The sequence below is a fragment of the Martes martes genome (genome assembly GCF_963455335.1).
Source record: "Martes martes genome assembly, chromosome: 4".
NCBI lineage: Eukaryota > Metazoa > Chordata > Mammalia > Carnivora > Mustelidae > Martes > Martes martes.
The window spans coordinates 43,586,996-43,614,589 of NC_137891.1; the positions used below are offsets into that span (position 1 = coordinate 43,586,996).

General features: G+C 41.7%; 1 protein-coding gene across 1 annotated transcript in view; it reads left to right on the top strand.

The window, feature by feature from the left end:
• Window positions 1–5,461: 5,461 nt before the first annotated feature.
• Window positions 5,462–27,594, top strand: part of RUNX1T1 (RUNX1 partner transcriptional co-repressor 1) — a 136,307-nt gene continuing 114,174 nt past the window's right edge. Inside the window, exon 1 of the mRNA XM_080800428.1 lies at window positions 5,462–5,891. Coding sequence (XP_080656554.1) covers window positions 5,864–5,891 — 28 coding nt within the window. The 5' untranslated portion in view covers window positions 5,462–5,863. The remainder of the gene's footprint in view (window positions 5,892–27,594) is intronic.

Below are 27,594 nucleotides of genomic sequence, written 5' to 3' on the forward strand. Positions count from 1 at the left end.
GGGAATCTCATTGGTCCCAGACAATTGGAGACCCCTTTCTAGTGTCTTCCACTGAGACGCTGTGGTTTCTCAGTTGGTGACCAGCCCTGCGGAGAAAAAAGTAAGAACTTCTCAAAACAACTTCATGCCAAACATGATTAACAGCAGTTTATATTTACTACAGATTTGTTGGCCAAAAATTTCTTCTCTTCTCGCTGCTGTGCTGTGAGCCAGTTGGCTGCTGTTTTTCTCCCTAGAGGTGAATGCACTACAGTGATGTAGTGATTCCTGCATGAAAATAGTCTCATGAGGAGATATGGGGTTCGTCAGACTGGAGTGTTCAATGGAGTAAGTTGATATTTTTAAAGGATTAGGAAAAATAAGATGATTAAAATACTGTAACATATGCATCTTTTAGAGGGTAGATTTAATGTGGACATGGATACACTGATCCTGCATAAGTAAGGCATAAATATCCAAATAAAAATGACTCTTTACTTAATATAAACACCGTGTAAACAATCTGGATTATAGACACTACCAATGATACCATAAGTAAATGAAAGGGAGAGCACATGCCCCAGACATATGAGCCAGCTTGTGAATTTTTACTGCATATTAATGTGTGTACGAAAGAAGACATAGTTGAACTACTACCGTAGAAGGTGAGAAGGAAAGACTCACTTATCTCTAAGATTCCCCAGCTTTAAATTCCTTTCCATAGTATTTTTAAAAATTTCTAGCTTATCATAGAAAGTAAACTGAAATTTCAGAAACATTTGTAGTGTATTGCAGAATCTGAATGAATTTTATCAACAGCTTAAAACACATCAGAATATATATTTTCCACATCAAATTTGCCATTATTTCTAGAAGTATTGACATGCACATGTAAAACCACACAGGTCTTTTTCTTTGGTTGCCCACATTTTCTTCATGTGAAATATTGCTTATGTTAAAATCGTAGGTTTCTTAATGATTGAGTAAAAAAGGAGTCAAGTTGGTGGTGTTTTGAATCATGTAGATAAGACATGGATAAGTGATGGAGCTTTTAAATCTTACTCTTCCATTCAACAAATATTTACTGAGCACCTAGTATGTGCTAGTTTTGTTTTGTTCAGTGAACAAAACAAAGACGCCTACCATTGTGCAGTTACATCACAGTAATATATCCCTAATTGAGAACTACATAGAGCAACTACCAATAAAAAAAATACAGCAAAAAGAAAGTATAACTTCTCTGGGCATATTCCATAAAAAAATGGAGAATACAGAATTTCAGCACGGGAGAGGTGATATATGATTTTATTCTGGCTTATGGTATTTTAAAAATCAATCTTCAGAAATGGAGGTGGGGAATGTTCAATTCAAATTAGAAACATGTGAATACGATTTGTATTTGGCATCATTATTTTTCATGGATTAGTTATAAAATCTCACATGAGATAAATACTAGGTTACAGGTAGCTATGCATGTAAAAACACATACATGTATGGCATGTGTACATGTGTGTGTTTAATATGCAGTAAATGCGTTCCTGCAGTTTAAAGTGTCAAAGTCTGACAAATACAGGTATTTAAATATTTTAAAGAATAAGACTCATTAAAGAAATACTGATCTGAATTATTTTCTAAAACTTTCCAAAGTTAAAAAGAAAATTCTTTTGGCAAATTAAATAAGTAACTGAAATTCTGCAACCTTGGCTCTTTGGGTGCAGACTGGTTTTAAAAAAGCACTACAGAAAAACACACATGACTATCTGAATACATAGGCATTAGAAATCAAAATCAAACTCATTGTCTGCAGGCTTGCAGCTAAGTCATACTAAATGATCAGCTTATTTGCAGGGATGATTTGAGAGTCATTTTTGGCTTAACTTATAAATTTTCCATTAAAAAAATCTGTTTATTATCTTAGGTTAAAACTCTCCTAAGACCTAATGAATTTATACTGTACACTGGGTACTAAGAATATGTGGCTTAACTACTATAGAATAAAGATCTCTGAAATTTATTCTTTTATTTGTTGTCTGTGTCCTAAAATGAAACCTCAAACAATTTAAATAACAAAATTGCAAAGATTTGGACTAAAACTTGCTCATGCAAAGCTCAAAAAGTAAACTACATAAAATTACACAGGTAAAAAGAGAGATATGGCAAATAGTGGTTAAGTTCTAAATTTATGAAGCATAATTATTGCTTGCCATTCTTTATGTTTATCATACTCTATTTTTTCACAAATATAAGAATAATTTTTTTTGTTAGAAATAAGCAACATGGCAATTAAGGATTTTCATCAACCTACACAAACAGGAGGACTTTTTCAAGCCACAGAATATCACAGCTTGGGAGTCATTTAAACTTTAAGATCTATAAGCAAAAATTTTAAAAGTGCTAATTAAGTACTTGTTCACATTTTGCATAGGACTTTTTTTTTTTTTTTTTTGGTAAGAGGTGAATCACACATCTCTAAAGAAGGTAATAATCACTCATCTGAAATGTGTGTTGAAAGCACTCAGCTTTTTTTTAGGACTGGCTTAAGGGAAAACCAAAAGCATCCTTAGGTAACATTACTGAAAAAAAAATCTGTAAATTGAAAGAACTCGGTACCTTTCTAATAATGAAAATTTAATGATGTGAGAAAAAATCTTCTAAAGTGTGAGAAAAAGAAAATTGCCGGTAAGGACTTTTTTACAGTTTAACACATTATTGTGTATTTTATTTTTCGATTTAATGGTTTCATTAGGGTGCCTGTTTTTCTAAACAATCTCCTTTTTTGAAATTTATTTTATGGTTTGGGGAGGGGCAGCAAATTAAACAGTTTTGAAAGTACAGAAACTTGATCTCTCTTGTGAATGGCAGATAGGAAGACTTACTAATGATCCCCGTCTCCTCAGGTTGGTTTAAAAAAAATGTATCAGTTAATAGTTTCTCATGTTATGGATGTTATGTCATGTGTATCCCTTACCCCAAGGCTAGAGTAAGCAAATATTCTGTGGACCTGTACTGTTCTCAGTAATTCACACCCTCCCATCACAAATATCAATGAACTCCTTCTTTTTCATTTCATACATTTTCTTTTCCTACATTTTGCAATTCAAGAATCGCATCGTGCTTGAGTTGTCCCTATAGTTACCTATTTGCTCCAAATAAAGGAATTTGGAGATAATACAAGGATAAACTCTCCAGAAAAATACGTTCTACGTTTTGCAGAACACAGGCTTGTAAAGGGGGTGGAAAGTGGGATTAAAGTATATACTCCTCAGTTATTCTACATCAGTTCAAGGATGTATGTTCTTCAGCTGCTGTTATCAGAAATAAAAAGAAAATCTCAGATTTAGTGATATATTCTATCTGATGTAAAGCCAAAATGAGTAGAAAACATTGGCATTTCTTTAAAAAAGAAATTTAACTAGAACAATGATTATTATTTTTCCAGAAGTATGACTGGCATAAATGAAGATCCTGTAGGATTTGTAGAATCTTATAAAATATGATTTAAATATATGCTCTGGTATTGTGAATATAGCCTGGAAATGTAAAACTCCATTTTGATTTCCTGCAACTTACTGTCTATTGATTTTGAAGTTTAACATTTGTATTATAATTTCACACCTACAATGGCACACTTTATAGGCAGAAGAAAAACACGGCATGATATATTTTATTTCTCCCCTACTTTTTACATTCTAAAACTTGTTAATTTACTCTAAGTTTTAAAATATGATTCTAGAAGTAGTGCTATTTCACAAGAACCATTCCTGATTCAGAAGTCATTTGATTGATTTTAAATAAGGATAAATGTATAGTTCCATCGTTCGTTTTCAATTTGGGAGGCAGAAGAAATAATAATCCAAGTAAGAGGATAATAAAATATCACAATGTTTTTGCCTCTTTAAAGAAAATAAAAGCAAGCTTTGACATAATTTCCTACACAAAGGTATTATACAGTAGTGTCTTTACATTTTATATCTTAAGATTATTAATGGTGTTAAGATTTGCAAGGAGCACACACAAAAAAAGCTGTAGTACAGAAGTTACTATAGAATGTAGGATTTGATAAAATTTGAGATTCAAATTAACAGCATCATAATATCAAATACCAAGACTTAACATTACAATTCATTAATCCATTATAATTCATTAGTCAAATGTCCCAAGGAGAGGGCAGAATGTACAATGAGTGTTTTCTGGAAATGAATTGCTAAAAATTAGTAGAGTCTAAAAAGACTTCAGAATTGGAAGCTCCAGCTGGGTTTAAAAGGATGGGGGAAGGGATATTACTCACTGTTACACATTTGAAGCACCACTTTAAAAAATAAAATCCAGGAATGTCTCATCAGTTCCCACTGCATCAGGCCGACTCTGACTCTATCTTAAGCACTTTTTTCCTTCGTAAAGATGAGATTTAGAAACATGCACATAGGACAATTTGCATTGATTTAGGCCAGTTGGGAAAAGAACATGGTTTAGGGTAGGATTTCAAATTGTTGCATTAAATATAATAACATTTGCAGTAGTGGCACCGTTCCATAATAATTTTAAAAGATTTCATTTTACTTATTGCAAGCCATTATCTGATCATATTTGACCTACATATTAATATTTTCATTATTATTCAAGTCCTTTTTTGCTCTGTACAAACAAATTGTCAGCCCTGTTCACTGAGAGATTATTTATTTACTCTGGAAATATCTGAAATTCTTTCACCCTTTTCCTCTGGGACACCCCCCCGCCCCCTAAAGTATTGATATTAATGTCTGGGGGGAGGAGGACACATCCAAGGAAAACGTGAGATAGAGAGAGGCCCCTCTAAACGGTATACTATGGGAGAAGTAGAAAAACAAAGAGAAAAAAAAGAAAATGATAATTGTTTTCTCTAAGGCTATTATCTAATGCGAAAGCAAATAGTCAGTCTGGAAATCAGCTAACAGAAGGGGATTAGAGAGGAGATCTGAGAGTGGCTTGATTTCTAGCAGAGCTGTCTCTCCAGCCAGTGATGAGACACAGGCAGGGCAGCCAGGAGCGCTCCAGATGGCCGGGGAAAGTGGTCGTCTTGGGTTACTGCAGGGCACTTGGGCCGCCAGAGAGCAGGCGGCCCGGGAAGGCATCATTAGGGAGCCAGCCCCACGTCCAGCCTGCACCGGAGAGGGCGAGGCTGGGAGGGAGGCCGCCCGCCCGCGCGCCCTAGCGAGCCGGGCCTGCCCATTGTTAACATATACTTGACCTCTGTGACCCCTGCACGACACAGATGTCTCCCACCTCCACCTCCCCCCCCGCCCCGCCGCGGGCCCTCCCCCCTGCACCTGGTAGCGGCCGCGCCGCCGCCTCCCTCCCGAGCGGCCGCGGCGTCCCGGGCGCGAGCGCGCGCCGGAGCCGGCCTGGTGCGGGCGCTCTCTGCGCACAGCGCGCGGCGCTCCTGCTCCCCGGCGGACGCCCGGCCGCCCTGCAGATAAATGCGTCGCCTTCCTCGAGAGTGAGCGAGGGCGGGCGAGGCAGACGCAGACGCCGCCTGTGACAGTGGCAATTCCCTGCGCCCCACATCACATTTGTCTGCCACAGCAGCAACAACAGAAAAGCGGAGGGAGGGAGGGAGGCGGGAGGAGGGGAGCGGAGCTCCGCAAGTCTTGGGTTCTGCGTGGAGGCTGCGTTTGGCTGGCGTCCCCGACCCCGGGCTTTTTGCACCGCAGCTTCGCAGTGCGCAGCGCCGGGCGGCCGCGGGCGCTCCGCCGGCGACTCCGCGGCCTCGTGGTGAGCGCGCGTGGGCGAGTGGCCGCGGACACTCTGGCCTCTCGGGGGAAGGCGCGCCGCGCCCTCGCCCCCTCGCCCCGCGGGCCGGCCGAGACGACGGGAAGTTTTATTTGCAGCTTGGAGCCCGTGGCGGATGGTGGGACTCTCCAGCCCTGTGCAGTGTAAGTGCCCGCGGGAGGGCTGGGCCAGCGGGCGGGCGGTGGGGACCGGCCCCTGGCTATTACTGTTAATTATTATTCTGATGACCGTCATCTTCATTCGGGTTATTCGGCCGGGAGGCTGCAGGCTGTACTTGTCGCTCAACTAGGGTAGGACTACGCACCAGGGCCGAGAGGAACATCGCGGGTGACTCCACTATGAGATGACACTGAACTTCATGTGTCAGCTAAGGATGCAGTTTTCATTCCTAGATTCCCCGCGCTGTCTTTTACAATTTTTTTTTTCCTTTCCTCACCATCATCGCGGTGTGTGAACAGGAAGATGGTTCCGTAGTTCCCACCCCCCATACCCGACAGAACAACCGGTCAACGTGCCCACGGTGCGTTTGGCAGGTGGCCCTAAACCCGCATCGTGGGTTTTTTGTTTTTTGTTTTTAACTGAAAGGGAAAGGCACGTTTCGATAGTGGAAAACTTAGCTCTAGGAGCAGGAAAGGCGGAATGTTAACTTGTAGACTCGGCTGCGACTGGGGTCCGGGTCCTCTTAGCGGCATCTAGGCACTCTGCACCCGCCTGCGAACTTTCCCCATTACTCCTGGGCGTTTGGGGTGCCCAAGCGGGAAGCACCAGGGCGCACGAAGTCTCCCGACCGGGCGTCTCTGACCCACGACGGGTTCAGGATTTCACAGCCGGCGGTCGCTGGGCAGCGTCGCACCTGCCTCGACCTCCGCTCGGGGTCCCGCCACTCTGCCCTTTGGGGGTTCCCCTTGCGGCCCCGACTCGACGCTTGCCGCTCCCGAACGAGGAGACGAGCGTTGTGCTCGGCAGCTCTTGCCCCGCAGAGTCCAGACGGGGAGCCACGTTCGCGGAATTCCTTTCGTTTTCTAGAAGCCCGTCTGGTGAAGCCCCCGGGCCAGGGTGGAGAAGCGCCCGGGCCTCGCCACCCACGCTCGCTGCGAACCTTATTAAAGGACTCGGTGGGTTGGCGCACCCAGACCACTCTCCCGGAGCGGACCTTACGCTGGCCGGGACACTTTAAGCAAAGACGGTTGTGTCGGCTCAGAGCGCTTAAATCCATTTTATGAAACTTTTTTTTTTTTTTTTTTTTTTTTCTTGTAAGGTCGGTCAACCCTTGGAAAAGTTTGAGTACTACGATGCCGGGAAGTAGGATGTGAACCAAGACTGTTACTAAAAATAGGATCCACCCCCGCCTCGGGCCTTTCAGTTTTCAGGGTTCGACTGGGGAGCTTTGCAGCCCTTGGTCTCCTTATTCCTCGCGGAGCGTAGGGTAGAAATCTTTAGAGCATAGCCCCCCGCCAAGATTGGGCACCTCAAATCCCAGCGTGCCCAAGCCTGTCTGCTGCTTCCTCAGGGAACCTGCAGGATGTCCCTTTAAGGAGTAGCTAGTATTCCTCGAGGAGGAGGTCCTGTAGACCAGTCACCCAGGCCTGGGCGAGGGAGTAAAGACCAGGAGAGTTGGAGAGGTCACTTCAGGCCAACTTCATGTGCTTCATGTAACTCTGAGCCCCCTTGAATTTTTAACTTCGCTGCCCTTAATTAATCTGCCCAGGGCCTGTATATAAATGGCTGTCCACAGCTGCTGCAAATTGATTTATCCCGATAAAGGTGGCGTTGCTGACCAAAGCATTTTCTTTCTACCTTCTGTGTGAACTGAAATCTGTTTTACAGGGTTTTTCTTTTCTTTCTTTCTTTTTTTTTTTTCTCCTCTCCTAGTCTCCTTTTAAACATCTGTACGGTTTTTAAGTGCACTCAGTGGCTTTTATTATCACACCCCTCCCTTTGCATAGAACAGGAGTGGAACTGGGTCTGTGCCCAGTGAGTCCACACTCACCAGAATACAAATTGACCAGCTTCTCTGTGATGAACGGCTTGTTAGTGTTGGGGGCCTCCTTTAGTTTATTGCAGTGTTTTGCCTTGACCATGTGAGTCTGTTGTTGTGCCCAGTTTCTCCTGTCACACAGTTCCTTAGAAAAGGTCAACAAACTATTGTTTCTTAAACCATCATAGCCCAGACCTGGGTGTTTATGTTCAGGCTGTGATGTGGACAACCAGAAGCAAATCTATAATTCTATCCTTGAAGTCTAATTTAGTATTAACATTATGGGGGCTTTCAAATCACATAGGTAGGGCTATCTGATTTCTCTCTCTCTCTCTCTTTTTTTGCTTTTCTTTCTTTTTAGCGATTGTTGTTTTCTAAGAGAGGTCTGACAGTCTCACCCATTATTCATCAGGGAATCTTACTTTGACCCAGGCTTTTCTTGCAGCCAGGATGGATGCTGAGGAAGTTGAAGTCTGTCATTGCTTTACTTGTACTGTATTTCACATTTGATATTTCTTTGGTTTATTCTTTCAAAAGAGAAAATTCCAACCCAATAACCCAGGAATCTGGCTCATTCTGGGTGCATATTAAACACTGACTTTATCTAAGATTTATACTAAGAGATGAACTTTATATTAAAAGTCTTTGTTTAAGCATTAATAATTTTGTTGTAAACCGTTTAGACAGCACTTTATTTGAAAAGCTAAATATTGAGTGGGAGAATTTGAGTATGTACCTTCTCCAGTGTCTAGCTCATACCTAATAGAAGCATTGGGGGGGGGGGCAGTCTATTTTGTCCTTAATGTTTAGTCAACTCAAAGCAGACCAGAAGTCTTGAAATGATATTTTCCTTTGTAGACCTAGTCTCTGTGACCCACTAATATTTGCTGTTAATTTGGTTTTCAAAATGATTCTTCAAGGACCTTCCTAAGAAAAAGCATTATACTTGCAATACAATGCAGACTGCCCTATTTGGTTGCAAGTTGCTGGAGAGAGTAGTATGGTGTGTGTTGCAGCTATTGGAGTACAGCTTTTAAGTATTTTTTTACAATTTTTCTGTCCTGAAGAACAGTGAAATACTGGTCTGGATGCTAGTATTTGATGATGAGCTCTCCCATCGAGGGTGTTAGTGTTTGCAGATAAAAGAGCACTTCAGAACTGCAAGGAAGTACACAAATGTAAGGTGCCATTATCATTTATTTTATTGGAAAATAGGAGCCTAGCCCCCCCCCCAAAAAAAAGACTTGCTCTTTTTTTTTTTTTTTTTTTTTTTTTTTTATTAAATACATTGAAAAGGGATCACGAGAAAGAAATGCTTCCAATAGGAATGCTGGCCAGTGGTTGTCAGTTTAGGACATTCTTCACTGTCAAATCCTGTTTCTCACTTCTTTGATATGAACATCAGCTGACAGGCACTGAATGCAAAGCCTTCTTCATTGAGGTTTTATGCAGGCGACATAGCTCTTCATAGCAAAGCAGTCTGAAAAATTGGCACCTGCAGGATTTGCATGTGAAAAAAACCGAGTCAGTTGCATTTTACTGGAGTCTATTACTGTAAGTTATGTAAGTTCAGTGAGAAAAGCTATTTATTTGTTGCTGTTTGGGCATTTCAAAGTTCTTTGTTTTATGGACTCCTTATTCTTCATGTAGTGATCCCCAGATTTTATTGATAGCAGAAACAGGGAGAAGTGATCTCTGGCTTTATAGAAGTTATTTATTGTGGAGTGAAGTAATTTTTAACCATGTGCTTCCAGAGTGCACTTACATTCATAGTTAATTTTTAAATATGGCTTAAAAATAATGAACTCCTACAACTTTCAGGTTAATCTATCAGAAGTTAAATACATAAAGTGAAGTGAACATACATATCCTTTGAAAGCAGTCTAGGACTTTAAGAGTTCTATACTAACAAGTTAAAATCTACCAGAAAAAAATTAAACCTTCCATTTTTCTAAACTTCTGGAAAAAGCCCCCCCCCCCGACACTTGGTAAATTGTCTCCAAAGTGCCTTTCAAACATACCATATTTGACCCCATTTATTTAAAAATATCATATTTGACCCCAGAATAATGAACAAATGTTAAATCTACTAAAGCAGCTTTGTGAACCTGGTATTATCCATCACTTGGAACATTTTGTCCAGAATAAGTTATTTTTACCAAAAGAGACACCTTCCAACTTCACTTTTTTATAGCCATTAATATAAGAGTTCCTAAATAATGTTTAAAGAACAGTGAACATTTTATTAAAGCAAACATTAGTTCAGTTTAATGGAGGTAATTGTAAGTGATAAGACAGAGCAGGTTATCTCTGTGTTGTTTAAACAGAAGGAGCTACTTTGCACCATTTCCAGTAGCCATCTGTAGAAGAGAAGGGTTTGCACCTGTCTGTCCACACTAATTATAGATTAGGGCCAAAGAAATGAAATTCGAGAAGGTTTTCAGCTAATGAAATCCATACTGATTTTATTGTAAAAGTGTTTTATGTAAAGAGGGTGATGGTTGAGTTATGAGTGAATAAATCGGTGTGTAGCTGTTAGGCACTTGGTTTTGAAGCACAATTCTGCTGCATTAACCTTTGATATTAAAAAAAAGAGAGAGAGACCAACAACTTAGACATGGATGCTAGCCTTTGTTTGGCATCCATAGCTACAATTTAGTGAGCAGCAGTGAGGTTCAGTGTGCAATTGAAAAATGTGCTGTAAAGCAGCTTAAATGTTAAGAATATTGTAATATTTTGAAATACAGATGAAGTAGAAGGTAGGTTTTGTTTTAACTTAGGCACATAAAACATGAGAAAATTAGAAAGCTTTTTTCTTTTTTTGTGCATTTCAGTTTCATGTCCATGAGAAATTAAAGCAAAACGAGTGAGGAATGCATTCTGCAATAAAAGGTCACATGAATGTCTACCACATCTGTTTATAGTAATTATGAACATAATTAACATAAGAATTACAAATGAAATAATGACAAGCTGAGCAATGAGATATTATGCCATAATGGTCATATGTTGGAATTCTCACATTATAGCACACTAGAATTCACATACTCAAAGAAAGAAAGAAAATGCTAGATTTTTATCTGAATTAATGCTTCAAAACTTATCTGCCTGGGGCAGATGGACTTCTTGCTTTTATAGGAAGGTAACCTATTATTAAGAAAAGAACTAGTTGAAATTAAGATTTCTGGTCTCCAGCTTGGACTTTAAGACAGCTGTGATTATAGAAACCACATTCTGTTGTACACTTATTCTGTGATTATACTTCTTGATTATTATATTGCGCTTTTTTTTTTTTTAAATTGAAAGCTTTGCAGCAAAGTGTTTGCTTTGGAAGAGAGTCATGGATTCTTCCCATTTGAGAATTGGTTGATCTTTTCTAGAACTGTGAGCCAAGAGTCAATGAACAAACAAGGTAGTAATAGAAGTACTGTGCTTTTATAAAATAAGAACATTGACAGATTAGCTTTTGCACAGTTTTCTTCATGCCTTTAATGTTTGGATGCTTTTAAAAGAAAATGAAAGCCTTTTCTGGGTTTGAAAGTAGTATTGCATTGTTTTGTTTTTTTTAAATAGCGTTTTTTTCCCCCCAAAGAGCATGTAATGGAAAAATCAGTAAGCATTTGTAAGTTGTATTTTTTTCTTCCTAGAGTTGTGTTGGATTTACAGGCATTTACATGTAGTCTCTGTCCAAATTGATCTAACTGAAATGTAATAAAGAGGAAGGTATGTGTGATTGCATCTGGTTATTCTGAATGCGGTTTTCTATAACAGCTAGAGAAAAGGTGAAAGGTGAGCTTTTATGAGAACTAAAATGATACTCCAGAAATCCGTTATTAAATTTAAAACATGTTAGAATGGCCGATTTTCACCCATTTAAAGTTCACTTGATGTTGTAATGTGCCCTGCCAAATGGCTTACTTCTACCCTTGCACCCCCCTCTCTCTATTGAACCTGGCCACTTTTTGAAGATTTATGGAAAAATATTACCTTGTTCTCGTCTCAGTGATACCATGAGGTTTTCCACGTTATTGGATTACTGGAGGATTGTGGCAGACCCCTTTTTATCTGACATTCATTGCATGACAAGATTTTTCACACATGCCCTTCCCCCACCTAGGTCCAGCTTATTTTCACTCTGTCTTACCTATCAAATTTTTCTGAATTCTCCTCTTGGCGTGGGAGCATGGGGCTGGGGGGGGGGGTGGGGAGGCCACCACCCATGCAGCTGTTTTTTGGTTAAGTGTTTTGGAGGGGGGTGCTTGATTAAACAATGCCTCTTATCAAATTTGCCTCTAAGAGACTCTCTTCCTCTTCTTTTTCTCTGCTAACTAGCCTTACGCTTCCCTCTCCTCTACCATTTTATCCCTTTACCAAGACCCATGCATACACTGTGTTATAACCCAGAGTGTCACTGCAGCTGGGGCTATGGTGTATGTCATGAACAATTATGCAGTTTATTGGCTACTTTGTTCTGAACTTGCTCTTCATACTGCATGAGAGCTCCTTAACCAAGCTTCAGTGCCTTGAAATGCAACACAACCAAATACTCCCCCTTCCCCCAATAAAATAACCTTCTTTGCTGCATTATCTGCACTCCATTAAGGATCTGATCAGATGTTCAGATTGTCTGATGGGCGCATTTAAAAGTGAAAAGGGGCTCCCGTGGGACTACTCAGGTGTATCTCCCTCCTGACCCTGATGGGGTGGAGGATGAACTCTGGTCTGACGGAGGAGCATTAGCCCTTGCTTGTTTTCTGATTGATTCTCGGCGCTGGGTGGGTGAGGAGCTGTGAAGCAGCTCAGGCCGAGATTGATTGCCTCAATTTCAAATTCCCACCTCCAAAATAGACTCTCAGATGTACACATAGGGAACCCCCTCCCCCAACACAATTTCTGGAGGTGGAGCAGGTGTCTAGGAGTCACCTGTAGCTACCAATCACAAGTGGTCCTTCTTATCGCAGTGATGCTGGCAGCACAAGTCTTCTGCTGGGACACTCTCAAGCCCAGGGCAAGAGATTTTCTGTCTGTTGGTGTGGGTTGGGGGGGTGGGGGGTGGAATTTCGGGGTATTGGGACCAAGGAATTGAGGGACAAGAACTTCCACTCGTGGTTGGTCTGGAAGACTGCTTAACAGCTGTGAGGGCTCAAATAGGTTTGTTTTGCAAATTGTGGCAATTGGGCTGGAGGTGAGATGGTGAATGTCTCATTGTTATGCTCTGCCAAAAAAGGGAGCTCTTGATCCCTTCTGACCTTGACAGGACCTCCAAAATGTTCAGTCTGGCCCCGGAACAGGGAAATGCAGTTGGCTTGGATTCGTCCCCTTTTCTTGGAGGAGGGGCAGTTTGGGGGATATAAGCAACCCCCCCCCGCTGTCACCCTCCACCAGCCTTGGGGGTCCCTCGCGCCCACTTGCTGCCCCCATCCTGGGGCCCGAGCCCCCACCTCCACCATCCCTTTCGGTTTCTTCCCTCCAGCCTGTGCCTCTTCCCTCTCCCTCTCTCCCTCTCTCTCTCCCACTTTTCCTCCCTCTCGCGCTCCGTCTCACACGCACCCTCTGTTTATTTTCCTGCCTCCATCTGGGCCCTGCTGATATTGTAATCACCCTGATGCACGTTGGCTTCTCTCCTCTCCCTCCTGCGCTCACACACTCACTCACACACAATGTGCCATCCTGACAAGCCTTTTACTTCTGATAAGCTCCGATGTGTGTTTAATGAATACAAAGCCGCGGTCTGGGTGCCGCCTCGGCTGCGGCCGCCTCTCCTGCGCTCCTTTGCCAGAAGGTAATCTCCGTGAACGGGGAGGGGAGGCGAGCGGGGAGGAAGGAGGGGTGGGGAGGGGGGGTGGGGGGAGCGGGGAAGCTGCTTTTCTCTTTCCCTCTCTCCCTTTCCAAATGATTCAGAAGTCGATAAGACCAGGAGAAGTGAAGATGTAACATGTTATCTGTCGCTCCTCTTAGCGGGCGGAGAGAATTTACATTTAAAGATTAGCAGAGGGAGAAAGAGAAATCTGCCTTTTGTTGTGCGGGGTGAGAAGGAGGCATCAGTCCTGGCCTGGACGCTATCTCCCATCACCTCTGCTATCCAGACAGGACTCACCGAGGTGAGATTACTGGAGGGCCTTATCTTTAATTGGGTTTAGTTTTGCCAGTCTGAATAGGTTTAAAGAGACTCGATAAAGGGGGAACAATAGATTATTTATTGACTGAATGCTGAAGCCTTTAGATGAAGAGGGGGAGAGAAGAAGCTGCTTAACAACTTGATTATTTTAATTTTTATTTTAAGGTGAGCTTGTCTCTCTCCTGGTGCAGGGAAGGGCCATAGAACTTAGGGGAAATTGAATGACGGAAACGTCTTCTTTCCTCTTCGCCCCCCACCCCTGCCCTTCTCAGCACCATCTCCCTTATTTTAACAGGAGTTTCATTTACCCCCTTGTGTTTCGGATTGATAAACTGAGCAGAAAGGGTAGAGGCTTTTGGAATTGATCATCGGTGTTGGGTTTTGTGTGACTTGTTTTGAATGGGTGTTGAACTGATGCTAGCGGTGGTACTTGAATGAGTGAGAAAAGCAAATGTAGACTACTTTTAATATGCAGTTAGTCGATTTGATAGGATGGTTTCAACATGGTTTAGAGAAAAAAAAATCATTCTGACGCCGTCAGGTAGATTTGTGTTTTGGATTTGAGACACGGAATTTTTCCCCTTGGAGTGGGTTTAAGAAAAAGAAGAGTAAAAAAAAAAATGTTTTATTGACTCATGAGTGTATTTCTAAAAATTATAGTGTCAACTTTGTAATGTTTTTAAGATGGATAAAAGTGAAGAAAAATATTGTTTGCCTCGTACACATCATCGAGATAGGTGTTTCCATAGGTAAATAGGATCCAGTAACTAAAAGCCTAATTAAAATTTGTTTAAAGCCTGGGGGGGCATGTTTCCTTGTTGACAGCGGCAGATCGATTGGGTAAGACAATAGAGTCCCATTATTTCACTTCCATTGACTGAACATATTGACATTTCAGGTTTGCTGTTGCCTCAGTGAGCATGATGAAACACTGAAATTCACAGACCAACTGGTCAGAGTGGCACATATATTACTGTATGTCATTTCTGTCTTCAGGTTACCTTATCACCCAGGCAGAATGGGAACGGACAGCCTGAAATCCTTCAGAAGGGGTAGAGCTCTTTTGGCTAAGAAACTGACAGGTAGCACGTCTTAGGAGCACCTTTAATTTTACCCAGAATTGGATGTTACGGAGAAATATGGGGAGCAATTTTATTGAAAAATCTGAGAAGCATCCTAGCTATTAATCTTGCACGTGATACCTATAAGAATACCCATTTTCAAGATTTACCTTTACTTCCTCCTGTGGTGTCTATAGGGAGCAGTTGGTCACATCATTTAGGTGTTTGCCAGCTTGTGCTTGGGTGAGACCTGTTCTTTCCCAGTTCGGGGTACTCAAACATTAAAGCACCTGCTGAAGCTGTCTCTGATAAAAAGAATGTGTAAGGCCCCTTCCAAAAATAGAGCCTGACTTTGACTTTTTTGTTTCTTGTTTTCTTTTGGTGGTTGGAAAATGAAGATGGGATGTATGTATTTTATGCCCATAGACATGCATAGACAGTATATGTCAAAATAAACATGTGTATATTCCAAGTAGAGGCAGAGAAGATAGTAAGTACTGTCCTTATCTTCTTAGTGTAATCTTCCCTTTTGTACATTTTACATAGTCTTTGCATAATACAGCTAAGTATTAGGGAGAATTGAGTCAAAGAAATTTGAGTCATACAAAAGTGAGTATGGGAAGAAAACCAGAAGGGACTTAACATATTTTTTTTTTAAAGTTTAATGAAAATATAAACCTATGATGAATATGCTTTATACACAGCAATTGTTGCCATCAAGTAGGCAACTGATGCCCTTTGCAGTGTTTAGAACAAAACTAGTCCTTTATACCATTTTCATGAAAATGTTAGGTTTCTATTTGATCAGCAGGTGCTGTTGAGATGAAAGCCATGTGTAAATTTTCAGAAGGCCAAAAGTGTCAATTCAGAAAAGGAAAGTGATAAGAGAAAATGCAATCAGTTTTCCTGTTTTCAATTTGTGCAGGATTTGAAGAGCTGTTTTGTTAAACTGCTACATCTGCTCCAATATGAATATTGAACTACTTCCACTAAAAATAACAGCCTATAATTTGGAAGCTACTGCAGTCTTTTGTTAGTGTGAGTGGGTTATTTAAAAACAAAAAAACAAAAAAAAATAAAAAAAATTAAAAAAAAAAGACAATTTTCTATTCTGACAATCTCTTGCTTAATGTGCATTTTCATTTGTTGGCACTTTTATCCTCAGCAGATAAATGGTATTATGCAATTAGGACCTCATCTTGTTTGACTATGAAAGAGGTTTCCATAGGTGACAATCCTGGTAATATAAAAAGGGTTCGCACAAAGCAAAATTTATTTTTAAATAATCTGTTTAAGTATAGTTATTTAAAATGAGATAACTATTCCTTGCATTCTCTAATACTACAATTTTTAACTTACTGCTGACTATTATAACAAAGTTAACACTATTCTATTGCATAGTAAGCATCCTGTGATTTATTTTACCTTTAATATACCTGCAAATGTAAGTTTAAACTAATCAGGGATATTTTACCTAACAGGGCTTTCAGAATAATTTTTTTCATGCTTAAATAAAATGATTAAATTATGCTTGAGTGCCTGCATACAAAAGCCTTAGCTTCTATAGTACTGCTAATCAAATAAGTTTTATGGACAGGGAAAGCACCACATTAGAGAAAAATTGGATGCATTTTACTAGTGACCTTTCTAGGAAAGACAAGTTCTTTGTAAATCATCTAGTATTAAGAAAGAAGAAAACTCTAACACATCTTAAATAATCGTAATACAGGTAATACTTCATCCCTTTAATAAGAAAATGAATGGCATTGCTATCCATGTAAAACTGGGCATAGAGAATTAAGGGAGAAGGAAGACTGATGAAATTTGGATCAGGTTCAATATTGACTCTATCCACAATTGCTATTGGGTTGACTTGTGGCTGTAGTAATTTGTCCAGGTTGAGACGTGATCACTGCTTAGGATCAATTGGAGGCTATGTAGCTTTGTGGCTTTACACTTGAATGGCCAGACACACTCTTCACAGCTAAATTCAGAGTATCTCCAGGATGGATTAAGGGGGAGACAGACATTGGGACACAGGAGGAGGATGGATATTAACAAATGCGATGTTTCTTCTGTACCACCAACTGAAAAGAAGTAGTGGTTTGAAGAACAGTACTGTGTGCGTGTACCTGTGATCCCTGTCTGTAACCAGCCAACGAATAATGCTTTTAAGCAATGTAATTTCCAGTTTGAAGCCAAATTGTGGCATATTGTGCTGGCATATCATTCAGAGACCCGGGCAGCCACGTGGGTGGATTCCCTGGTACAGCACCAAGTACTTTGCCACTTTCAAGAAATGGCGCTGAATCACAGATCGGTGTAAGAAAAGTTTATTTCACAGATACAGGCCCATCATTTTGGGATGTGATCTTCTCATGAGTTGTTTTGTGCTGGAGCCACATTCAGCGCTGAAGCCTCAGAACTTTATAAGGCACCAACAGGGGTGGGGGGGGAAGCCTCTTGTGACACTTTTCAAAATGTGCCTGCTTTAAAAAGTGATGTCCAGGCTCTGACATGAGAACCACTGATGCAGTAATGCCCCACGGTTGAGGTTTAAGGCACGAGAGCCTCCTGTGAAGAAGGTTCAGACCGTCAGTGCTGATGAGAGCCACTAACCTTTTTCACGGACTGCAAGAGACCAACTTTTAAAAATCCCCCTGCTTCGGTAGTTCTAATTGAGATTACCTTATAATGCAGCCCATGAGGGAATCAAGCAGGCATTCGTTTTATAGATTTCATATTGGTCGGGCTCTCTAAGGCAAATCACCCTTTGGGTGACTAGGGCCTTGAGAATATAGATCTTGTCGAATGAGCACACAAATGTAAAAATTTCCCATTTGTCCTGCAATCTCAGCATCCCCAAGTGTCTTAGGGAATGTGATTGACTAGATTCATTAATCTTTTAACAGCTGGGTCATAGACCACTTCTGAGTGCCCTCTGGGCTTTCAAGGCTGCCCCCTAGTTGTTGGTCTTGGGAGAGAGAGGAGGAACTGACAGATATTGGAGACCTACTATGAGCCTGGGGTCTACCCTCACATATATTGGCATCGCTGATTTCTAAGCAAATTATAAAGCAGCATTTCACTTCATTTCAGAGACTGGCTGTAGTTGGTCTTCTGGCTTGGCCTTTTGCCTCAATATGGAAAGCTGAGGTCGCCTTGTGTCCCCAATTTAATTACCTACTTTGTTCCCGAGTTTGAATAATTAGAGGCTTATTTTCTGAATACCTACCTGGCTTAAATATGCTCCTTAGCAGCCATAAGCCATGCATCCATTGTTTTCTTCTGCCCTTGCCCCAGCCTAGGAATCCCAGTGGCTACCGCCTGACAGCCATCCTTGGACACGCCCAAGAGTATGCCGGTTTGTATCCCTCAATACCTCCTAATCCGGGCTTTTCCATGACTAAATTCTATTCCCTCCTCCGAACACCACCTTCCTGCACTACACCGAAGCCATGAGGTATCAGACTGTTTCCTTTGTTGATCTCACTTGGCGCTCTCGAGTTGTCTTCTGCCTAGTATCCCTCATCTCAGTCGCTCATCTGCATCTCCCAGTTCAGCCAAGGCCAACTTCCTGGTCATTTCTTTTTCTTTTTTTTTTTTTTTTTTTAAAGATTTTATTTATTTATTTGACAGACAGAGATCATAAATAGGCAGAGAGGCAGGCAGAGAGAGAGGAAGGGAAGCAGGCTCCCTGCTGAGCAGAGAGCCCGATGCGGGGCTTGATCCCAGGACCCTGGGATCATGACCTGAGCCGAAGGCAGAGGCTTTAACCCACTGAGTCACCCAGGCGCCCCTTCCTGGTCATTTCTTAAGAGGAGAGGGATTCCACACCGTTTGGAGCTTGCAGGTGTAATTACGTAATGTAAAAAGAAGGACATGGTGTGTGTGTGTGCATTTCTCTGAGTAATGGGTGAACTGGGGTTCCCTTTCCAGTTCAGTCGCTGTTTTGCTGTGTGGCCTGGGATGAATGCCACCCCTCAGGTGAATTCTTCAGAAGTGAAATGAAGGGCAGATTTCAGGGACCCTTAGGCTTCTCATCTCTCACATGTCTGAGTCTATGTGTGATGCTGGAAGTAGGCTTTCAAGAATTTCCCATGGTTAGGTGAATGAAAAAAAAATCCTGAATTTTTAATTTGGGGGGTGGAGGGGGTCGGGGCGCTCCTGATCTCCATATGGCTGGAAAGTAGAACCATATAGAACATCATTATCTCCTTACTCTTCTCCATTGTAAAGAAGTGGCATTGGGAACAGGGAGGCATTTTTTTCCACAGCCATCCTGGTGAACATCCTGGTGACTGTCTGAAATTTTAGTTATTACTGTGCCTTTTTAAAAGGTGAATGAAGAAGGCATGAGTCTGTTTATGCAGTGAGAAGGAACTGAGAATTTCAGGTTTTGCTCAAGGAAGATAGCTTTTATGCTTTCACCTCATGGCTGGTGGACAAGATGAACTTGATGCTTGGGGGCAGGAGTGAGGGGCTGGAAGCTAAAGCTTGGTGGTGATTGGTTGTGCTTCCTGGGCGTTTGCTGTAGCCTGTTGTCTGAAGGTTTGGACCCAAGTCACTTGGAAATTTAGAAAATGGCCTCTTCAAACAATTTTTTGGAGAGAACCTGGTAAGTAACAGCTTATTTAAATGAATAAGGACAGATTATCGTTTGGTGAGGAATCAGTTCTTAAGAAAGACTGAAATTGTCCTATTGCATCGTCTGAAGACATAGTCTGCTATTGGTTTTAAAAGCCCAGTTATTACCAGTAACACTTCGATTTCCTACTTTAGTTTGTACACAATTTAGGCATTATGGGAAGTTTAATCTTAATTTGTGAAATTGTTAATAATGACTAGAGCTGGACTTTCTTAGAACTTAGAGGCTATGGCGTTCTTATACTTCTGATTTGACCAAGGGAGCACCTTGGCATCATCTAGGATGGCAGTAGGAACTTCTGTTTACTAGGACTGTCTGCAATTGGCAGGACTTGGAAGTAATGCTATTTTCATCTGTCATTAGAAATGGAAGCCACAGGAACTACTGTTGCTTCATAGGTTGTAGAAGATTTGTGCATTGGCATTCAAGGTTCAGTGAGAGGCCAGACTGAAGTGTTTTTTGTTTGTTTGTTACCACCAATGAGAATGTCTTTAAAGTATGTAGGCGGCGAGCTCTTAGTTGGTACCAGACTTGACTGGGTTGAATGTTGCATCAGCGAATTCAGAGAGATCCCATGAGATGTGATGGCAGTTTGTCTCAAGAAGCTCAAGAGCTAGGTGGGCACTAATCAAATAAGAGGAAAGGACGCCAGAGCAGTGATGAGCTAGAGGCAGTGGGCCGAGCACTTGGGGAGAAAACGAGCTGTACGGTGCTGTTCTAATGAGTGCTTGGGAAGTCCCTTCCACTAGACATTTTGGAGAGCACCCCTGGCGATACTCAAGGAGGAGGTCTGAGAGATGCTAGGAAAGCAGGGAATGGTACCTGCAGATGCTGGTGTGGAGTTGGTTGGGGGCAGGGAAACAATGCAGCGGCATTGCCAAGAGCATTTCTAATGCATGTCCCAGGCAAAGAGAATATCAGTAGTTGGAAAGTCATCCCCCAGTGGATGTCATAAGCATGGTGCAAGTTGTGCTGTAAAGACAAAGTCTTAGAAAGTGGGTTGGCCTCTGTGGTTAAAACTCGCTGTACTGTACTCCTTCCCCTAACCTCAAGATCTGGGAAGATGTGAGCTGTGAGACAGGTCATGAAAGACTGCTAGTTTATTTTCTGAATCTATGCATATGTTATGTACACAGTGATGAGCAAACACAGCTGGGAAGAACAGCAGATGATATTGGGACTGGAACTGTGGTGTTTATCAGACTGACATAGTAATCCTTCTTTCCTGTGAAAGTGTTCTTTTTAAGTAACTATTAGGATTCTCTAACTTTTATCATGTGTCACACAAGTATTCTCTCCCACCTAACCCCTTTGCCTGCCTATCACACGTTTTCACTCTCCTCTCTAGCTTAGAGATGAGATCCACATTTGACCTCTGATGGGAAACAAACGTGCACAATGAATTCTCATCCCTTTGTTTAAATAAGGACAGGTAGGTCTGTTCAGGTCTAAATGGAAGGTAAATGTGATCAGTCTCCACTGAGTTGTCCAAGGCAAGCTTGAGCTTTGAGTTGGCTAGAGGGAGCGGGTATAAAATATCAGGGAAAAATTTAAATGAAGAACAGTAAAATGAACAACCCATTAAACCTAATTTTCCTATTTTTAAGAAAAGTGTATGCTTTTGGAACAGTCCTAGTAATGACCCTTTCTTGAATATCTGAAAGAAAAAAATATTTACTCTCGGCTGTCCATCAGAAGTAAATTAATAAATTGATAAATATTTAATGAATGCCTACTACGTGTAGAGCCTCGTGTTAAGACGGAGATGCAGACTGGGTAGGTTTGCATACACATATGCTGTATACGTTTAGTGGGTATACATGTAATTCAGTGTGTACTTAATTCCCACTGAATGATAAACCCACTCAGGACGAATAAAATTGCTATATAAGATAGGGAGGCTTAATGGCTTAACCGATTAAATGGTATAGTAAATGAGATTTTATTTTTTTTTATTTTTTTTATTTTTTTAAAAGGTAAATGAGATTTTAGAGTGGGGAGTGAGTGGTAATCTCAGCTTCTCTTAAGACAGGATTTATCAAAGTAAAGTTATTGTTTGGGCTTGTGGGCAGTTATAAAGTAGGAATGTGGATGCAGAAAGCCAGACGTGGAAGGGGCTTTTGGAGGACTATAGGGGTGGAGTGAGTGGGGTTGGAGAGAGAGTAAATTGAAGAATGTGGCTGTATCGAAGAGGACCCATGGGTGATTATTGGCAAATAAGCAGAAAATACCTAAGTGTCTTGAATACAAAGTATTTTGATTTAAGCTTTATCTTCGGAGGAAGCCAGAAGTTTTAAAAACTGTGTCCTATGGGACCCCTCAGGGTGGGACTGGGCATGAAGGGTGCCTGGCCTGGGCTCTCACCTTTTCATTGGCACTGGGAAACCAGAATGGTTCTGCTTTAATGATAAATTGCTTTATATATTAGATTTTCTAGCTAGGCTTCTTTTGGACGAAAGATGCCATGATGAATAGATCTCAATAAATCCAAAGTAAAAACAAAAAAAAGAAGTTGTGCTAGACAAGGGGAAACCATGGACCCAATTAAAGTCCTGTTTTCCCGAGAGCTGGTTTGATTGTGCTCAGTCAGATGGGTGGGAATGGGGGGACGACTGGAGGCCAAGGCCAAGCAGGAAGCTTGTGGCTGCAGCTTAGACTTTCGCTACTGCTTCAGGATGACCAGGATTGGGTTTGCGGGAGGGCAAGGAAGAGGCGGATGTAAGATGCATTGCGGAGGAATAATAATTAGAACTTGGAAACGGGGGTGAGTTTAGGGAACCAGAGTTGACAACTTGGATTGTGTGTCCAATGCACTTGGCTTGCCAGAATATTTTAAATTATATTTAAAAGATTTGTTTGTTTATTTGAGAGAGAGAGAGAGAGAGAGAACATGTGAGCTCACATGGGGAGGGGCCGAGAGAGACTCTCAAGCAGACTCCCCAGTGAGCACTGAGCCTGATGTCAAGCTCCATCCCACTACCCTGAGATAAGGACCCAAGCAAAAATCAAGACTTGGATGCTTAACCCACTGAGCCACCTAGGCACCCCTAGCTTGCCAGAATTTAGAATCACTCTGGGGCGCCTGGGTGGCTCAGTGGGTTAAAGCCTCTGCCTTCGGCTCAGGTCATGATCCCAGGGTCCTGGGATCGAGCCCCACATCGGGCTTTCTGCTCAGCAGGGAGCCTGCTTCCCTTCCTCTCCCTCTGCCTGCCTCTCTGCCTACTTATGATCTCTGTCTGTCAAATAAATAAATAAAATCTTTAAAAAAAAAAAAATAGAATCACTCTGGATGTGTCAGGAGCAGCTTCCCTACTCCACATAGACTTAGAGTCTCATGTGACTGCAGAAAGAGGTCTCAGGGCCTCTTCATACATCCCTGCCCCAGGGATTCCTGTGGTCTGTAGCTACTTTTGGAATATGGTGATAGGGCTGTCAAGTGGTAGGTGTTCTTTAAAGAGTAGCTGTTGCATTGAGGATTTTTATTGCTCTCTCTGGGATGTGGCTCTCTTATGTGCTTCTGCTTCTTGTGTAGGATTTTAACCTGTTTTGAGATTCCTTCCTTTTTTGTAGGTACCTCTGGGCCAGGGTGGGGGAATAAAAAGTGGTCAGGTGGGCTGGGTCTGACCCTTAACTTTCTACCGGAGCAGCTCACCTATTTTACATTTTTTAGACACTGAAATTTTATTTACAGGATAATTTACGAAATTTCATTTAATCCTAACGTTATATAGAGGAGAGAAGGCAGGGAACAGAGAATCAGGAGTCAGGAGGAGTTAATGAAAGAGCTGATGTGTGCTTATAAACCAGGATGTCCCAGAGCCAGAAACAACAACAAAAATCTACCAGTTTGGGGACTTTCAGGTCTGCTTCATTTAGATAGTATTATTTCAGGGTATTTCACCTTGTTTTGTCCAGTTTCATTTAATTTGAAAAAACACTGGTGGTTCTTTTTTACTTGATTGATTGATTGATTGATTGGGGCGGGACAGAAGGAGAGGGTGAGAATCTTTTTTTTTTTTTTTTTTTTCTTTAAAGATTTAATAAATTATTTAGAGAGAGGGAGAAAACAGACTCCCTGGACCAACAGGGAGCCTGATGCTTGCTTGATCTCAGGACTCTGAGATCATGACCTGAGCTGAAATCAGAATCAGAGTCAGAGGCCTAACTGACTGAGCCACCCAGGTGACCCCAACCCCCCCCCCCCTTTTTTTTTCTGTTTTTACTTTTTGAACTTTAACCAAATCTGGAGTTTGTGGTTTTGTTATAAAATCTATCAGAATGGAATGTTTTAAGACTACTTTCCTCTGTTGTCAATTGTGCTTGATAAGAATTAATCATAGGCAGTCAAAAAAGGACCTCAGCATAAAAATCCATCTATAGTGTTTAAAAGAATGAGAGCGATTTATATGTGTTGATGTGAAATTATTCCTGAGATATATGGTGAAATGGGAGAAGCGGGGAGCAGAACAATGTGTACAGTATGCTACATTTGTCTAGAAAAATATGCATACACTTCTACTTGTGAATATAGGTGCAAGCATCTGACCATAGTAGTTATTTTGGGGAAGAAAGTGGGCCTGGGCCTTGGTGGTTGGAAGGTGACTTGTATGACCCCTTGGTCCTCTGAGCGTTTTTGCAAATCTTGTACCTGTTTCACTCACTGTAAAGTTAGAGACTGTAGCATCAGGCTGGAACTGACTGGTTCTGGGACTCTGCCCTTTGTGGGGGCAAAGTGATGCTTCTGTCTTCCCTGTCAAAGGCAGTGTGGAGTGTAGAGGGGAAAGGGCCCAACTCCCCTCTCAAGTACTCTACTACTTGTTGAACCTGCTTCTACTCCCCCTGTTCATCTGGAAATAATTCTCATCTGGATAATCCTGGCATGACCTCATAAGGTTGTCATGAGAATTCCACGAGGTGATATGTATGGAGTATAACCATTAATAAGATCTTGCTTATTCTTAGACTTGACCACTCTGGAACCACCCACCCCTCCTCTAGAAACCCCCTGTAGCATGTTCTCTTGTCTCTGGATGCTCCTGCTCTGTTGCCTTCATCCAGCAGATACTTAATAGACGGTCTGGTCCTGTTTGATGTCCCTTTCATTGTGTTCTCTTATCATAGAATGTACAATTTATTACTGCTGTAGTCTGGCTTGTAAGTTTCAGTCATCAAAACACAAAAACAAAACAAAAGGAACCCCAGGTGTACCATCAGCTCCAGGCAAACTGTGAAGGGGTCAAATCACTTGCATGTTCATATGTGCACGATTTATTTTACTTGTACGTGTTTTATTTTACTTCTTTACCCTGAAGTTCACAAATGTGCTTTTTGTAAAGGACGAGCACCCTGAAACTGTAAGGAAAATATTGTGTGTATAGACATATTTATGAGCTAGAGTTGTCCCTTTGATTAGGGGCCCAAGAGGGCTAAAAACCATGTTAGTTGCTCCCTGCTTCTCCTCTTCCAGATGCCCCCGGGTTATCCCTGAGTTGCCAGGGGCCGTTTTCCATCCTTTGGTTGCCTAGGTCTGTTTTCTGGGGAGATTTGCAGGCTGAATGCTTTCCCCCCAGCGACCTCCGCACCCACTTACCACCACCCCGCACCCCAGTCTCCTGTTTCCTGTTACTGTGGGATCCCAACCGCTCTGCTGCTTGATGAACTAGCCTTAGAACAAGGGAAGGTACTGGATAGTATGACAGAGTCCATTGCCGCCCAGGATTCTGGAACTCCGAATGTGGAAGTGAGTGAAAAGTGTCACTTTCTCCTTCCTGCTCACATTTCCATTTGAAAAGATCATTTCAGAAGAGCCACCTTCAGTTTCTTAATGCGGGTGGTGGAGTCGCTTCAGACAGATATGCCTGGGGAGGAGGCACAGTGCAGGTCTTTTCATAGTGAGGTTCACATATTGTCTTAATTAAACCTCACCTGGGAGCGAACTCATTCTGTAAATCACTCCGAGAGGTTTCTTCACTTGCTGGAGGTCACTCTGCGTGAGTGCTGGGGCAAGGTCCCAACCTAGGTTCTCTGACTCCCAGGCTTCTCTGTTCTAGAACTCAATACCGCTCTGCTGAAGTCTTTAAATCCTACCACCTAGGAATTTCCCCCATGAACAGGGCCAACCACACAGACTGCAGGTGGGAATTATACTAAAGTTAAAATGGAAAATTATCAAGACTTGTTGCTACACTTAGAGAAGTTACTGTTTAGAGTATAAAAAAATTCCACAGTTTTATAAGTTTCTGAGGCAGGGTGGGGGGTGGGACAGGCAGGAGAGGGAAGAAGGAGGGAGAGAGATGTTAGCTGACAACGAGCGGCAGCAGCCAGACCGTGTCTGCTGTTGGACAGTTGTAGATCTCCTTTCTGAGATGTGTGACCATCTACCCTGAATGCAGATACTTTTCAAAGTTCCATTTTTCTTTCATGTGAAAGTTGCCAGCATGGAATAGCTACCTTTATTTGGAGAAATCAGTCTTTGGAAATAATTGGTTCTCTCTTCTCTTGTCTCCCAGAGATGATCCTCCACAGATGAAATTATAGGAGTGAAAAAAAATTTTTTTTAAGTCACAAAACATTAGTTTGTGGTATTTTTCCCTTTTTATTGCAAAATATTTTAGGACCTGCGGTTTAGTTCACATATTTTGGAACTGTTGACTGATCATAAATATTTTTATCACTATTTGTACAGTAGTGACTTTCAAAAAGGAGAAATAATGGTTATACTAGGTCATTTTTGAGTCATGACCTAATGCTTTTATTTTAATGCTGTAAACCGTAATATTAAAATAGGTATTACCAGCTTTCTACTATCAAATGATAGGATCTGAGCCCATGGGATAAAACAGTGCTTGTAGGAGGGGCCCTAAGATAGGCACTTTATAAGTATTCTCTCTTATCTTCATATCAACTTGGTAAGTTAGGTGTTACTGTCCTACTTTAGAGATTTACATCTGAAGCTTAGAGAGGTTAAGTGACTTGTCCAAGGTCAAATAGCTGATAAGTAAGCGTAAAAGCTGAGATTCTAGCCCCCCAGAACATACAGGCGGTGGGCTCCTAAGTGGGTTAGTATGTGTAGGCCACAGTCGTTTTAGGATATTTTGTTTTATTGGAAATTAAAGTATATCCTATAACAGAAGAGATACTTAAGCGCTTCCTAGTATTTCAAATTGTTTGGTTCATTAACTCATGGATCATCTTGCGTTGCCAGTTTGACTAAAAACAAATCATAGATTGGTCATCTGCCTTCTGATTAATTTATTCCATAAAGTAGTATTTGAAGGATTTTAAAATAATGCTTTATCGCCATGAGAGAAAAGGGTTTGCAGAAATACTAGATAGTACTTGATTATCATTTATCCAATACTGGCTGATTGAACACCTTCTGTGAGCCAGGCACCGTGCTAGGCACTGGGTATGAAGACTGTGGAATAAATATGGCCGTCTTCCCTCGTGGCCCTTTCAGTAGAATGAGTAAAGTGCATCAGGGTAGGTCTGAAGGCATAACGACAGGGACTAAGGTGAGATCATTTTCTTATAACAGGAAACTCAATTGGTAAACACAATTTGGAGATAAGCCTGTGTGTAAAAACCACCATAATGCATTTACTCCTACAGGTTGTGTGGACTTATGCTGCAGTTCTTAATCATGGTTCCTACTGCTCATTGCCTCACCGTCCAGGATGCCCTGGGTGATTCCCATTTAGGCCTAGGTATGTGCAGTACTGGTGGGAATGGGCTCGGGTGAACAATGTTTGGCAGGGAGAGGCTGCCAGCCTGATACGGATCATAAATGCCATTACAATTTATTTTTTATTTTATTTTATTAAAGATTTTATTTATTTATTTGAGAGAGAGAGAGATCACAAGTAGGCAGAGAGTCAGGCAGAGAGAGGGGGAAGCAGGCTCCCTGCTGAGCAGAGAGCCCGATGCGGGGCTTGATCCTATGACCCTGAGATCATGACCTGAGCTGAAGGCAGAGGCTTAACCCACTGAGCCACCCAGGCGCCAGACCATTACAATTTAAAGAAGAGAAAGTGATCGTGGG